The following is a 16848-nucleotide window of genomic DNA, read 5'->3' as shown; positions in this document are numbered from 1 at the left end:
ATCTCTTGTAAGTTTAACAGTAGCTGGGAGCTCTCAGATCTCGAGCTATAATAAATATTGTATCCTACAGGAGCCCATCGGGAATCTCAGCTCATGTGTTGCTCCACAGAAGATTGTGGTGTCAGATATGATTAGAATCAACACTTTCCACTTATTCAGAGCTTTAAAGCTACCTACGCAGGACACGAACAACTGTTAATGAAGGACAGTTAAGGGGTACATAGAACAATCTTATATTCAGAATGAGTTTGTGTTAACTACTGATGTGCAAAACACCTATTGCGTATTTTAGATTTTATTTTCCCCATAAATGCCTTGTGTTTCTTTACGTGCTTGGACCAGACCACGCTCTAGCACACTGCTATTTTTCAGCTGACAAACCATTATACGAACTGAAGGTGGCTTTCCCAACTGGAAGCCAGTATGTAACACTTAAGCAATAAGATACTCCACTGTCTGCATTAATGGACCACTGGTACACGCGTCAGGCGGGTTGTGTGACATGTGAACAACTGTCTGTGAGCAACAGAGGGCTGCACAGTGACCATTAACGTGGCCCCCGAAGGCCTCGCTGCAACTTACCTTCAGAGATAAAGAAAAATCCCATCCCCTTGTATTTGGTTATTATGTTGGTTGGGTCACAGTTACACTTTTATCTAGCCGTGACATCGACATGGAAATTCCTGGGTTTCTTGTTTGTCAAAGTTCCCTGTGAACTCTGAAAAATCACGTTGGCAAGATGAACAAGGTGATCAGCCTTTGGGGGATTAAGCACTTTGAATAACTTAACTCGAAATTCAACTTAACACAGCAGTGTCTAGAAACTGTGGATTTCTGATTTTCACTTCCATCTTGAAACTAACTTGCATGTAGCACCATTTTTTTTTTCAGCCGATGGACACTTATGGGTCAAATCACAACCACCTTAGAAGAGATGAATAGCTTTAATTACCACGAGCCTCCTCAGCTAAACCAAAGGCAAACTGGGATGAGGGAAAAACTGCCAGTAGCAGGGTAGCAGCTACCCCACATCATCGCATCACGCTGCGCGGAGTGAGTTCCCGTCTCCAGAACTGACAGCCTGACGCCACCCCCACCCCCCAACCATCATGGGGAAGCAAAAATAAATCAATATATACCAATTCTGCTGCCTTTCAGTCACTGTTCCCATGCCCTTCCTCTCTAGGATACTTCTGCCTACAGAAAACACCCACAAGTGTTTTAAGACATTAATGCTACTCCATGTATCCCTGCAGCCGAGTCTTTTCCCAAGCCAGGCAGTGATCCAGCAGCAAGTGCCCAGTAAGAAGTGTCAGGTCATTTTAATTTCTCTTCACATCTCCACAGTCTACAGGGCATAGCTGTTTCTAGATGTAATCATGTATACTGCATGGGCATCTTGGAGCCTGTTGAAGTCAGTTCTTGTCTTAAAGCTCTCTTTAAAAAATCGTCAGATAACGTTTTCTCAAATTAGATGAAATAAACCAGGTCGAACAAATTCTAAGCATGAGAATTCTGTATTCCGCAGCTCACGTGCACACACACATTTAGCAACACAGATGAAGAGGATGGAGAGAGTGTAAACACGTGCAGGCGTGTGCTATTGCAGTGAGAAAATAAAAACAACGTGAGTGTATCCCACACTATCACTATTCTAGGAATAATGCATAAAATGCTTTTCAAATAAGGAACACAGCGTTTTAAATAGATACCATATTAACAGAATTTGCTTATAAATTATTCCAGGAAATAAGCATATCCTAAAAATCATTTACATTTAAGCTGACAGAGTGCAGAAGTACAAAACGAGCAGTGCTGGGTACGTGGTTTTGCTGTTACTAAACAGGTGATGCTCTCTAAGAGCAGCTTGTTATATGACCGTTATTAAAACCTCTCAATTGCCGGGAAGAATAGACCAAGGGCCAAATCTCTTCTTTGGCTTCAAAGCTCAGCATTATACTCGGAGGATCTGAGCGCAATCTCTATCTGCAACAACAAGCTACCTTTCTATCATCCAGGTAATTACAGGTTCAGGTCAAGGACTCCAGACCATATTGATTACATCTCTGTGCAACAAGGACCCTCCAGCGCCGGCCGGCTCCGCTCAAGCGGGGCAGCTCAAGTATCCGTGACGCCAGGACTCCCCGGGCCCTACCAGCACCCGTAAGGGGAAACCAGCACCCGCTCGGGCCTGGCGGTTATTGCCCGTGGCAGTAAGGACAGCCTGGGAATTCGTAACGTCGGTGACTTCATCTGCCAGCTGCATTCACACATCTTTACTACCTGAATAACTGATCTCCGCTACTCCGAGGCAGCGCTTTCTGCTGTACAGCATTCGGGAATAAATATTTGATCACGCATACAACAGAAAAGAGCTCAGATGGTTTAAGGTGTGACAGCAGAAGTGTTTATTAAATTCCAAGTGAGAGCATTGCTGGACAGTAAAGATTTGTCCCACGGTCCCTATCTCACAGGTGTGGTGATGAACAATAAAAGCTCCTTCACAGGCAGAGGGGAGGGAGGGAGGCACACTCCCTCCCCCACAAAACCCAAGCCAATTCTTCTGTTCATTAAACCCTCCGCAGGCAACAAGCTATCTGTCCGTGACCAGCCAGTCGCACACAAAAGAAAGGGAAGTACTAAATTACAAGCCAATTTTAAGTGGGCATTGATTGAAGTAACCAGAAGAGAGCTTAGCATTGTCAAGAGTTTGCGTACAACAGTAATAAACAATCTTCATTAAAAAATGATGCGTGCAACCCTAAGCAGCCCCGCACATGCCGGGTTCTAGAAAAGAGCATAAAGGTTCCCCCCACCCCACACACAAAGAAAAAAAAGAAGTGCTCTGCATCTTTCTTCTACAGTTTAATTTTATTCATTAAAATCCTTCCCACACTAACTTCTGTATTTGTCCTTAGCAAGTAAGAAAGGAAACGGCTGATGCAAAACAGAGATCAGACAACTTTGTCAACACTTTCCTACTCTGCTGACAATGCAACAAAATCTTTACTTGACTGACAGATAAGCGTCAAAAACCTCTTTGTATGAGGGAATAAACAAGGCTTTTCATTAACACACAGATGCACACACTTTTTTTTTTTAAACCGAGCAGGATTGAATTAACAGCTATGACAGAGCATACCTGAGTACCTGAGCCCTTCAACACATTTGTTACAGTTTAAGGGAAACATTTGTCCTTCCAGATACCACGCAGCTGTGCGATCAGATTCAGGAACTGCTGCAAAATCCTTTCTCCAGAGCCTTTCTGTTTCTGAAAGTTTGGATTTGTGGTTCTGTACAAATATTCTAACCTTCCTACACCCTTTAATTTCTGCATTGTAGAGTTCTATCAGGTTAGATTGTATGTAACATGTATGACACGCATCACTGATCTACAGGTCACAGTAGAAAAATTCAGAAAGGTGCCTTGAAATATGCAGTTGCACATCCAGCCTATGCTTAGATTTTCTAGATCAGTCTCCATCATTCTGTAGATATCTTCAGCTAGCCAAAAATTGTATCTAATGCTCATCACATCAAAGAAAGGAGCAGCATTCAGTGCACACAGGTAATGTAAAGTTTGTAAAGTTTCAAGTCATGCCTATAGAGCAGCCTTTTGAAATAGAGCCGGGTCATTCAGCAACAATTTTTTTTTTTGAAGTTGTTTTGGTCACAGTATAGATTTCTGTCTCAGGGTTGGCTGGTTTGGATGTGTAAAGAGTGTGACCTTCAGCTGCAGTATCTCCTGCAGACAGGGCACTTGTAAGGCTTCTCTTCCATCTCTGATGTCTAATAAAGTCTTAAATGTAACCTGACTTACTAAACCTTAGCCCACCTTTGTTAAACCCAGCCAACAGCCTCAGCACTTCTTTGAGAAGGAAGGACACAGACACAGGAGCGCACACGCCTGCTCGCTACACACGGTGTGCGTTTACTCTGGGTACAGGAGCGGTTCTTCTGCTGATTATCAAAGGCTTCCTGCTTTATAAAGATTTAAACTCAGTGTTGTCCCTTTAACATCTCTAACTGCCAATCTGGACTAGCATCTGGAATTACTGTGCATTTAATCCTTGAGGGTATATCCTCTCCAGGATGCATATGACTAAAACGTGTGCATCAAGGGACGAATGTCCAGTAGCTTTAGCTACATTTTTGCTAACTTTTCGTAAAGGGCTGATTAAAAAAAAAACCAAAACCAAACAACCCCAACACAAAAAACCAAAAACAAACCCCACAAAACAAACCAGGAAACCCCCACACAACAGCGAAGAATATTTTAGAGACAACCATACCGAAATGTGTTTTTAAAAATTTATCTGAGTAATCTTTAGATACAGCTACCCACCTTAAAAATGCCACTGAGCATTTTAATTATGGATAAAAGTATTAGGTTTTTTACTTTTTAAGTGAAGATTTTTGCATGTATCTTGTCAGAGTATATTGTCATTAACATACTTATATAGACATGTGAAAATCAAAAAAAATGACACCAATTTCTTAATAAATGCAACAACAGAGTTGTCACCAATGGGGGAGAAGGAAGGAAGCTATCAGGAATGGCAGAAGAATAATGGAAGATGATAAACATGTACTCGAAATCTTTTGATAGGAAGAACAAGTGATGGAGTTAGATAAGAAGAGGCGCCACGCCGGTTGTATCTCTAAGCAACAGGCAATCAAACAGCCAGATAAGCATCTTCATAAAGTGCAACAGACTCAAACGCACGGGTCATAACTGAAGAATCACTTCCTGGTTCAGTTTAGGCAGTAAAAATTTATGACCTACTTAAAAATCCTTCAAACCTAAAACCGTATTTTCCAATAAATTTGTTTTCCATAAAGAATGTAAGCCATTTAGGGCATGCCTTGGTAATAGCAGGAAATGAGAATACTTACAGTAGTGGACTAAAACACACACAAAAAAAAAGCAGCGTTGTACATGAACAGGATTTAAAATAAAAACCTTCAGATGCAGACCTGAACTTAATGTACTTTTCTGCACATCTCCAAGGTGGGAAGAGAAATACGCATAAAATACTCTTCTTGCCTTTGCTGGGCTCTGTTACAAGAATAGCACAAGATTTCAAAAGACAGTGTATGTTTTTAACTTGTGTCTCCTTGCCTCTGCAGCAGAATTCGCGCCCCTGTGCCATCACACATAATCTGGCATATCTACTCTAAACCTGGAGCAATAGTTTCTGCATGGGGAAGGAGGGGGATCAGGCAATACGAAAACTGCAAGGAGATGGTAAAGTCCCTGAATCAAAACTCCATTCAAATCCGAACTGTCTGGCAGTGAAATTAAATAAAATACTGCTATCAGCATGTCCCTAACAAAATCCATGTATTGTTTATAAGAAACATATGAGGTGTTATAACAAAACTGAGTCACTGCTGTACAGTAAATATATTTTCAGTGTCATGACAATGTATACAATTGACTTTGGCAATTTTAATATGGACACACATGTTAAAGGCATTACCAATAGCGCTTCATCACATTCACATGAGCCATTTCATATTAAGGCCCCATCCACACTTCAGGAAAGGTTGTTTAGCAGAGAAGAGGTACAGTTCTATGTGGCTCGTGGTTTCTATTGTGGATGGAATAACAGAGTTTTAGAGCGCGTTATGATTACGGAATGGTTCTGGTTCAGAATTATTACACAGCCCTGCTATCAGTAATAGCACTGCTCCGTTCATACACAAGAGGGGAAAAAAACCCCACCCTGACAACCCAGATATCTCTCTCCGTATCAGCTGGCATAGGCACGCTGATAGTGAAGAACAGTGATGCCATTAATCACTCTGAATCCAAAGTGTCAGATACACACACAGAAGCACTCCTCTGATTCAAGCTTGTAACCTTTTAGGGGTAATAGGCATAGATGAACTAGTCAAAAAAAAAAATCATCACAACTGATCCATTTAGATTTTCTTCTGTATCGAACAATAATTTTGAAAGTTATTTTGTCATGTAGTAAAACAAATAAAATTCCCTTTAAATAACCAGCATCAGATGTTTGTCTAAGCTCAACGTGAATTAATTTAACAAGTTTTAAACATTTGAAAATGGAATTTATAATGACAATCCTCAACATCCAAAGTAAATGTAGTTATTATCGAACTCAGTTATAAACACATCTAAGAAATACCCTATAATCCCCAAATAAATTAATTTGGCAAACAACGCAGTATCCTGGACTCAGAATTTATATCAACAGCAAACAGTCTGGAACAGGAGCTTTTATTTTAACTCTCTTTAAAACAACCTTCAGGAACCGGTTTCTGTATGTGTTACAGTCTCTTTTTACAGTTTAACCTCAATCCAATCAGCAGTCTCCAGGGATTTTCAAATCGCTAAAGATTAAAATCCTCTCTGACTTGACTGTTTGACTAATGCTGTGTGTTTAATAATTCTACTTGTGAGAGATTTTATTTGACAAAATCCTGCTGTGTGGACCCTTCAGACGCTACACAGCTGTACTAGAACATAAAGCTCTGCTGTCCTTGTTTCCTTATACAGACTGTATCCCACAACTGAGAAAAAAAGAAGAAAACTTTATAGCACATATATTACTACGTTGATATTAACAAAACCACTGTAGTATTAAATTTACACACTCTTTTAGAGCCGAGTGGTGAAAATGTGCCTATTACACAAACATTAGATAAACTCTCCTGTTGTCTTGACTGTTCACAGAAATCAATTACATTTATGATTACATTTCAGTGAAAGCTATTTTATAAATGAGATGGAATTGTAATATTCTATGCTTTAGGCATTCATTAAGAAAAGTACTTCAGTGTTAGTACATGTATATGTTCTGCTTTTTAGTTTAGGCAGTTTTTAGCATTCTATAGCTCACACTAAGCTTACTGTAAATATTGTGTTCGTATCTTATCACAACGCTGTGACTTCAGATTTGAGGGAAAAAAAAAAAAAAGTCACCATCATGGTAGCTTTCAGGAAGTATTTGTATAAGACAGCACTTACCCTGTTGTGCAGCTGAAAATCATGATACCCTTTTAAGTGTATGGCAATGGTTAGTAAACATGTTATCAGACAAAAAAAGAAAGACAAGATTGATGAATGCCATGAGTATCAAAGAAAAATCATTGAAATCATTGTGTTTCTACCTGAGGTCGCATCAATCACTGTTGAAACTCCTCTGCGATCAGAAACGGGACGCGATGACCCCGGCATGCTGACGGGTTCTGAGCGAACAGGCTGAATCCTGAAGAAGAAGTTATAGTTACCACCTGTGCCAAAATCAGTGCTCAGGAGGGCTGTAATTAAATTGCAAACCTGAATCAGCTGAAACAATTAAGCAACTATTTATTTTTAAATCAGTCAACTGTTGAAAACTTTTGTTTTCCTTTGCTTTCTGGAGCCAAGGTCTGGATAATTCATCCAGAGACAAAGTGAGGCTCCACACGAAGTGAATATCCCCAAATTATCTCTCTGCCATGAGCTCTCAGAATGCCTCAAAGGAAGAAGCTCACACTGCCCAAACTGCTTAAAAAGCCTCTATCGCCCTCCTGAACATCAGCTTTTTTTTTTTTTTTAAGTTTAGAAGAGACACGTTTGTAATTGTCTATTCCTTTTGTAACTTTTTTTTTTTTTTTAATTTCTACTTGCTTTCTGCATATGTATACAATAAAATATAGGTATCTATTTGACAGCTATATCCTTACTTGTGGGAGTAATTACATGGAGGGAGAAATCACAGATTTCAAACCCGTGTATTTTCAGGCCAAAGACAACCTGCCCAGTTTTAATGGGATTAGTCATATTATCCATCTCTCTTGTTTTACTCATAAGAGTTTCAGACAGAGTCCCAAACAATCCAAGTCCATACCACAGAACTTTGGACTTCAAATCACATGCAGAGTCAGAAGCATGGAAACTCGTTAAATCCTGAGAGCTACCAGACAAGAGGCAGCAACTCATGGTGCATAAAAGCAACTCTAGAATAATCACCAGTTATCAGTAAACATAAACCCACATTTACCTTCACTCTCCTTCCTCCCCTTGGCCCACCCCATGCTCCCAATTCCAAATTAGCCAATGTCCAAAACCAGATGAATTAAATACATGAAAAAGAATTACAAGGAAGGAAGCAAAGGAAGGGAAAAAAAATAAACAGGGAGGGGAAAAACATTCCAGAAGTTCACTCACTGTTCCAACACAGTGACCGCTTCACAGTCAGAATCTAAGTCTATGGCATAAAGCTCCCACTCATGTCTGAGAAAATGAATTTATTAAGCAATGCAGAAACTGTGAAAGCCAAGACAATGCTGAGCAAGGCCACCAGACTTTGTACTGTCTTTCACTGTCATTTACCCACGAAGGGGCAGCAGAAAGGAATCTAAAATGCTTGGCCTGGATGAATTTTTATTGTTGTCGAGTCTCACGCTCTCCTAAGACTTTCATCTGGACAAGCTTGATGAAAACTACTACACATTCTACACAGATGGCCTCATTTAAACATGAGGCAAGTTCTTCACACAACAAATGTGAAACAGCTTGGAAATTGGTTTTATTTTTACCTGAGACTGTTGAGATCAAGATCATCTGTATCGAAGTCCAGAAGAGGCTGTGGGGTGTCGCTCGGACCATGCGACTGCAGCACGGAGGAACTGGATGAAATGACAGTAGTTTGCCCTGAAGGATGGATTGTTTTGAACTGGAACTGTGGGCCCATCCAGAGGCGTCGATGAGGCCCAGTGTGAGTCACTATTTCGACCTGTGGGAAGGGAATATGGGGAAATGCTTAACGCAAAACTGCAACTTAATATACTGAATGGTTCCTTCAATCCACTGAACCCCCAGAATCCTTGCTGCTCTCAAGCAAAGGGAGTGCTTTGTGCCATCAGAGGAATGCTGAACGAGGGAAAATTCAGAATGTTTTTGCTAGAGAAAGGATGCTCTAGCCAAAGCCAAGAGGTTCTTGCAGAGCCCTGAAAGCCCGTGGACCACCAGCCTGAGGACACGGTGCCCTGGTGCTTGAAGTGTTCTGAAGACTGACACTTCACCTGACCCTGTTCAGTCATTCATGCCATGACGATGCTGGGGAGCTGGAGCACCCCTGTGAGGACAGGCTGAGAGACTTGGGGGGTTCAGCTGGAGAGGAGGAGGCTCCGGGGAGACCTTAGAGCGGCCTCCCAGGGCTGAAAGGGGCTGCGGGAAAGGGGGGAGGGACTCTGGATCAGGGGTGTAGGGAGAGGATGAGGGGTGATGGTTATAAGCTGAAAGAGGGCAGATTTAGATCAGATCTAAGGCAGAAATTCTTCCCTGTGAGGGGGGTGAGGCCCTGGCACAGGCTGCCCAGAGAAGCTGTGGCTGCCCCCTCCCTGGAAGGGCTCAAGGCCAGGTTGGACGGGGCTTTGGGCAACTTGGGCTAGTGGAAGGTGGCCCTGCCCGGGGCAGAGGATTTAAAGTAAATGATCGTCAGGGTCCCCTCCAACCCAAACCATTTTATGATTCTATTCCTTCCCTTACCATCACGAAATACGCGCCGTAACTTGAAAGCTAAAAAGCTCCTTTTGTTGTGGCATCAGACAAGGGACCACATTTCTGCCCATGTCTGCATGGAGCAGACACAGGAACTGCAGCAGTCCACCACCCCCAGATAACCTCAACCCTGGCCAGGTCAAGGGATGCACTTTGAAAGCAAGCAAGCTGTTAAAGCTTTGTTACAGCTGCTTTCCAAAAGTTCACACATCAAACAGCGCTGCTTCACATGTACATAGTGCGAACCGTATTTCAAACCCAAGCTCATCATTACTGTTGGCATTTCTGAGGATACAGCTGGCAGAGACCATCTTGCTGGAAAGCAACAAGATTTGTAAGAGGGAGCAACGTGAAGTGCACGGGGAGACACTCAACAGCCCAGCTCACGCCCGTTACTACGCACATGTAATACAAACAGGTATGTGCAACACATTTTACACAATAGGTGTATTTCAGATGTATGTTTACGTGTAGGTATACACATAGATGCAGAAGCTTCTTATTTCCACGCCTACTTCCAAAAGGCACAGAGAATACAGGTGGTGTGTCTAATAATTTCAAATATTCAGATTTTCCTCTCGGTATTGGCTCCCAGTGAGAGTCTAGGTATAAACTTTTGAAAAATAACTAAGTGAAGCGCCCAAAATATTTTTAAAATGCCTTTTTACACTGAAAACTACCTGATGAGTATCAATTCTGGCAAACTCTTCAATGAGCCAACTATAGGAATGCAACCAACCATGAATATTTAAGATGGTAACGTTGCTGGAAACGTATACGATCAAGAAAATTGGGCCTTGTAAATAAAGAGTAGAAGCATAAGTCTTCTGTAATATAATTTTAAAAATCAAAAAGAGCCTTTAAAGATCAGAAAAAGGAAACATGAAAATATTAAGCTCTGGTGAACTCATTCTCTGAAGATGACAAAAATAAGACTATTAAATTTCTATCATTTTCTGCTGTAATGATGATGAGCTTCACAGCAAAAACGCAATTTAGTGAGGAAATTCATGAAAATATATCTATATATATATGACACAGATATATACTAGTAGCAATTCCTAACTCTAAGAAGCAATTTTTAGCACTGGATAATGTTGTTCTAACTTGTCTGCTAACATAAGACAACAAATGCACAGCCTATTTAGCACTAGTTCCATCTCTGCATTTATCTTAGCGCAACTCAGATCGACTGTAGACGTTTCTGAGGCAAGTAGCTTTCACGCAGCAGTGTAAATTAGGCCACAGATAAAGTAATCTGTATATTTTAAGCTTGAAACCATCAGTGTCACAGAGCCGAGAGGTAAACAGATGCCTTTGCAATTTTACTGAGGCTACGGCCAGATGTTCCTATTCACTCTCCTGTTGTGTGCAGGACAAACATATTGTATCTACTTCACACTGACAGCACACATTACCCGCTGTTCTAATTGAAAAGTTGAAGTGAAGGGCAGTGTTTTTTCACTGCATGCTGTTACTCTTGATAACACCACTTTAATTTTGAAAAACATACTTGCACTTTAGGCTTAATCTAAAGTGGCTTGCTTGGAGAATGCGAGCATCTTCACGCTCAAAAGTGCTACCAGCCCTCTTTTCACTTAGTAAAAATTAAATGTTTTGGAAGCATTTTCTGAATTATCTTTCTTCTGTGACATCACTTAGGTTTATTTTTTTTTCTTCTTATAAATATATTTACTCTTTTAGAGGGATAGATGTGATGAAGTTCGAGCAGTCCTATGCTCCTTTGACATCTTAGAATGTCAAGAATTAGTAGTAAACAAATTACTAATTTGTTTACTACTTGGAATGTCAATAATTAGTACTGAACAAACCCCTATAGCATAGGTTTACCTTAACTCTTTTCTTCCTGAGGTTGCCCACTATACCAGAAAGTCACCAGAACAGTAAAACAAGCTAAACTAGCCAAATAGCACCGGAGAGACAGGTAGAAAACTACAGGTGAAATCTTGTCCCCAGTGAGTTCAAATTCCTGTTGACTACACTGATCGAGCAGTGTCACCATCTTTATGCTCTGACAAATTAGAGAGAGCATAAGCAAATAAGATCTATCATTGTGCAGCCACAAAACTTGGGCCAGGTAAGTGGATTCCCGTGAAGAGATTCCCCCAATGAATGCCACTCCCAGACTGGTACATGTGGAAATCTAACTTTTCATTTTAGGAAACTGCTGTGTATTTATTCGCCAGTGGAAGAAGCAAATCCCATCCATGAGTATTTCATATTTATGCCATACCACCCCAGCAACATGTCTAATCCATCACTGTCGTAACAACGTGGTTCTTAAACCAAAGGAAACCCACCTAATTTGTCAGGATGAATTCCCTGTATCGGGTACACTGTTATTGCTTTGGTAAATCCAGAGCATTTGTAATTGTTATTTATTTAACATTTCTAACAGGAACTAATTCTCAGTGCATTATTCATGAACTACATTTTAAACTGAAGTTATATTTTGAGCCAAATAGTCAAGTATGTACTGAGTTCTTAAAGAGAAGCTTCACTGACTGAAACAAAGCAAAAATGGATAAAACTACAAAGATTTAACCTCACAAAAAATATTCCACCAAGCAGGATCATTTTAAAGCTCTATAGTATTTGTATCTAGCCGTAACTCAAAGGAATTATCAGTAGGAAGTGCAGGAGCTGACAACCAGAAAAAGAAGGAAGTAAACCAGTTAATCTACCATTTTTATGCTAAAATGCAGTAAGTACAGCACAGGTCACAACTGGAAAGGTATTGTCATTTTGCCAAGCCAACTTCCTGTATCCGTGTCTGCAAAGGACCGTGTCAGGAGAAAAAGGTAGAGAGGTAACTTTCTGCTGCCAACTTAAACTTCCTACATCGTCCTGAACTTCCCAAGGATGTGACTTGTGCCTATATAATGATGGGGGCTTGATATGGTTTTTAATACAGCTTGTATAAAAAGTACAGACCGCCCGATTCATACCCCGTTAAGTCAGGCGTGAAGTCACTTTTACACACAGCAACACCCAGGGGCTGCTGGAAGCCTACTTTCCATTTTGAGGGAAGTTATGAATTTTATTTCCAGGGGGTACTATCACAGCTTTGCCCTGGCCTGGCCCGCCCGCAGCAGCGTACCTGGGACAGCCACTCTTCGTCCTCCTGCCCGCTGTGGTCAGATGCTAGGCTGTCGTACGACTCGTGTCGAGTGATCGGGCCAGGGCTCCCTGGTGGAACCACTGAAAAAAAAAAAAAACCAAACAGAAAACTGAAAAATCAGACCTACTGTTAAATGCTTTAAAAAAAAAAGCTTTTTCAGTAAGTTATTGGTACAGCAACGTATATATTTTCCTAAATCTGTGACAATATGTTGGAGCTCAGAAAGAGCTCAAATATTGACATCAAAAGTGATGAAAACATTTCTGTTCTTTGACTTGAATGTGTACATACAGCCACGATGATAACCCAACTGGCTCTTCTCCTTTTAACCTTAAGTGCTTAAAGAACGTACAGAACAGCCCAATACAGACAACAACCAGCTGTCTTGAGGAATTTAACACTGAGAAATGCCACTGTCAGTGATGTAAGCCTTTTCTACAAACTTTTCGCAAAAGCTATCCTGAGCCACGGGTACATGTACGGACTTTGAACACAGAGTACTCCCAAGATTTCGTGAACTGAATTATCACTTCCGTTTTGACATTTAATTTAAAGCTAGCTTCACAAACAACTTGATTTTAGGATGTGACTTTTTTGCTATTTAATTTGAAGTGCTTCATTATCATCTTAGTGTCACCTTTTCATTACAGTGGTGACGATACATTAATTAAGAATCCATAACAAAGCAGAGTTTGATATTTAATTTGCTACAGAGAGTAAATACAGAGATTATTCCACTGGACTGTAAACCACCAGAAATTCCGTATTCAAGTGTTTCATTGCATTATAGTAATACTGTACAATAATTTTGGACAGATAAGAAAACCACTTTTTCCAGCTGCAGGTGACACTGATAACTAGATATATTAGTTCAAGCTGAGGGACAAATTCACCAGCAAATATTAAACACAACAGTCCAAGACACAACCTCTAAGCAGCCCATAAGCTCTGATCTCCCGGACGTCGGAGCATCTGCTTCCAGTCACTACCAGAGATCTGAGGACAGGCAAATTTTTGGTTTGACTCAACATCAGATCTGTCCACAGTGCTCATCAGCAAATCTCTTCTTGACAGTCCATGAAAATGCTCCTGTAACTGTTCAAATACCTAAATCTCTACTGTTTTCAGAAGACTGGTACAAAAACTTAACCTCAATTCACAGAACAAAACTAAGTTAATTTTACTGCTCTATTTACTCTCATCTGTCTTCACAGGGACTCAATACAACAGAAAAATGTTAGCTCTTCAGCTCTGTGGACTTCATCATATCCCAAACCACTTTCAAAACAATTACGATACATACATACAACTTTGGGGAAAATCGTAATTTAGCGTTCAAATTCTACCACAAAAAAGAGAGAGAATTGTAGACCCGTTGTTGTAGAGAAAAGTATTTCATGATGGCTGGTCTCTAAGTCACTTGAATATGTCAGCAAAGCTTATGGTCTACCTACTTTACTTTCTATGGCGGTAGCATTGCGTTGCTCTAATTAAAACTTCAGACGAGAGGGCTGAAAGAGTTTAGAAAATGCAAAATGCAAGCAAGCACTGCAGACAATAAGACAGGAGATATTTTTCATTTTCTTGTACCTGCTCACTGTCAAGGGCCTGTTGGAGGCCTGGATTCAATACCAAGAAACCTCTTTGAGGGAAGAGCAGACACCACAAAAGCAAATTAAAAGAAGCAAATGCAACAACGATATTTCTACTTTGGTAAAACAAGAGAGTTTTATGCTACAGCATTAAGATACCTGACAATCCTAAAATTAGAACCAATATTTTTATATTCACATAATCTAAAAATGACTCAAAGTTTTAAAAATCGATTTTTAAAAACTATATTATTACAGGGTTGACCTTTATGTGTCAAGTTTCCATCCACTACAAATTTTTACAGCCATGCTGTAAACCCCTAATAATAGGAGTTTATAATGGCAGAGCAGACACCATTGTAACCATAAATACAGAACGGCGCCTCTAGAATATAAACAGCAGAGGGTTTTCATAAATCCATACACTATATGAAATAAAGGGATTTTCATCCTGTTTGTGGGAGTGGGTATCTGAACCCAACCCGAGCTATGGAGCCATTTCTAACACCTCTGTATGGCAGTGTCCTTATTCCGAAACCTGCAGCGTACCTAATGCACCTCAGGGCCTAACTTATTATAGAATTACTCAAAGTGCTACATACATGAGGGCATATTCTTACAAAGTGTCACGTTTTTCCCGTGAGATGCTACTGTGCATCTGCCAGACTCGTCGAGATCAGGACGAGGCGTGCCAGCACGTATGTGTACAGACGCACCTTGGCAAGCGCAGGCGCTATTGCAGCCGCCTGTGCTGAGCAGTTTTCAAGACAATATAGAAACTACATTCATCTGCTTCGTTGCAGGCGTGACAGACCTAATTCAATGACTTACGGATGTGTCTGTCTAGCCTCTATCAAACTCGTATTAAGAAAATACACGTACCTTCCCGGATTACAAACAGCTGAGGATTCACAGTAAATATCGGCATATGAAACCGTTAATGCCCACGCTTCTTCCTTACTGGGAAAGTTTATGTTTGAAGCCAACGAAACAAAACCATTATTTTGACACGTTTTGCTGTTGCCCTAATCTTCCCCATATCTCCTGACTCTTCTACAATAAATTCTACTGACTGCAGTAATGCCTGTTTCTGGGGGCACAGCTGATCAACTGCAGGCTTTCCTGTTATTGAACTCTGCTAACAAACTGTTCATGACTCTAGCAGATGTTTTTGCTTTCAAACCAACGGGAACTTTATGGACTGTTCTGAATTTTTTGTGTTCTTTCTATCCCAGGGGCAACTACTAGAGCTGTCAAGATTAGGGAAGCTGCTATTCAGGTGACTCGCTGCAAAAGCCCTAGCCCAGGGAGCAGCGTCCACCCTGCTTTGTCACCAAACTTCTCCCTTACGTAAGACTCTTACATTTTACTGGACATTCAAGATAGCTTTACAGTGAGAAAGAAATTCAGATTTAAGGACCGTTTTGGTCCCACGCCGTATGCCTTTTCCTGAGGAACCACAGCCTTGCATACATCCCGCAACACCACCCGTACGGCGCGGCTTTTGGCGCGCAGCGTTAACTCTTTGTACCGCAAAGTGACGACATGCTGAATTCCACGAGAAAGCTCTGCCTTCGAGTTCACCAGGAGGGCAACAGTGATAAAGCCTTAGCTGAGGTCAAACCTCGGTAATTTATTTTGCTATTTAATAAAATAGCATTTATGTACCACACCTATCACAAAAGCAGGCATTTAAAGCGAGTCTGGTTTTGATAGCAGGACCCATAGTGATGGTCCCAGCCTTACGACAGGCACAGTGAGCTCTACTCCCCTCAGTGGGAGCACGCAGCGTTTGGTGAGATACGACCTTCTGAGACAAGTGATCCTGGCTGGAGATTTGCCATTGCTGTACTGCTTATTACGGAGATACATATGGCCTTTTTTTTTTTTTCCCCCAAGTTAAAAATGGCCTTGAAGTCATAGAAACAAGCGTGTTCTAAAAATGCAAACCCGATTCTTTCTTCATTTCTGGGTCACACACCTCTCGCATTGGTATCAAGTTCCAGATGAGATTAATTTAAGCCCGGAGGGACATTTCCAGGAATTTGAGCTTGAAAGTAATCTTTCCTCTTCCAGCTTAATTCTTTGAAAATCTGAATTCACACTGGAAATTATGCCAACCTCTTACTCATCAGCGAAGCTATTCTTGTGCTATAACACAGAGGGTTTTTTTTCAGTTTCCAAAGAATTTCACTGTAATGCAGGGTAGCAAATAATAAAAATCAAATTCTTCAAAAGCTTTGCAGCAAGTGGTGTTTCTCCTTGCACTCCTGTAATTTCTCTTTCACTGGGAAGAACTCACAAATGGCACACACGGACACAAGGAGTAAGCAAGCCCCTGTCGCACAGAGATACTTTACTGGCAACTGCAGATGTTCGGTACCTTCCTAAAATAATAAATTTAATGCTTTGTGTCTGAGCTATGCCTATTTTTAACTTCTTGCTATTCTTACACCAACATCTGGAAGAAACATCTATCAAATATCAGAATGTAACTGAGTTTGTTTAATCTAGAAAAAAAATGCAGGAACTCGTACAATTACCTGTAGAGTGAAAAAAGTATAAAGAAAATGGATGTTTATTAAAAATCTAAGGTG

The 16848-nt window shown here is 40.8% G+C and overlaps 1 protein-coding gene across 8 annotated transcripts in view; it reads right to left on the bottom strand.

The window, feature by feature from the left end:
- Nucleotides 1-16848, bottom strand: part of BCAS3 (BCAS3, microtubule associated cell migration factor) — a 371871-nt gene that overhangs the window by 190973 nt on the left and 164050 nt on the right. For all 8 annotated transcript variants that reach the window (XR_003399716.1, XM_026861420.1, XM_026861421.1 and 5 more), the window contains 3 exons: nucleotides 12639-12739; nucleotides 8554-8750; nucleotides 7141-7238 (listed from right to left, as the gene is read on the bottom strand). Coding sequence is in view for 7 of the 8 variants with exons in the window: in XM_026861420.1 (XP_026717221.1) it covers nucleotides 7141-7238; nucleotides 8554-8750; nucleotides 12639-12739 (396 nt within the window). In the remaining variant the exon portion in view is untranslated. The remainder of the gene's footprint in view (nucleotides 1-7140; nucleotides 7239-8553; nucleotides 8751-12638; nucleotides 12740-16848) is intronic.

The sequence above is a fragment of the Athene cunicularia genome, assembly GCF_003259725.1.
Source record: "Athene cunicularia isolate RWA chromosome 19 unlocalized genomic scaffold, athCun1 chr19_part1, whole genome shotgun sequence".
NCBI lineage: Eukaryota > Metazoa > Chordata > Aves > Strigiformes > Strigidae > Athene > Athene cunicularia.
This window is presented reverse-complemented; position numbering and strand designations above follow the sequence as displayed.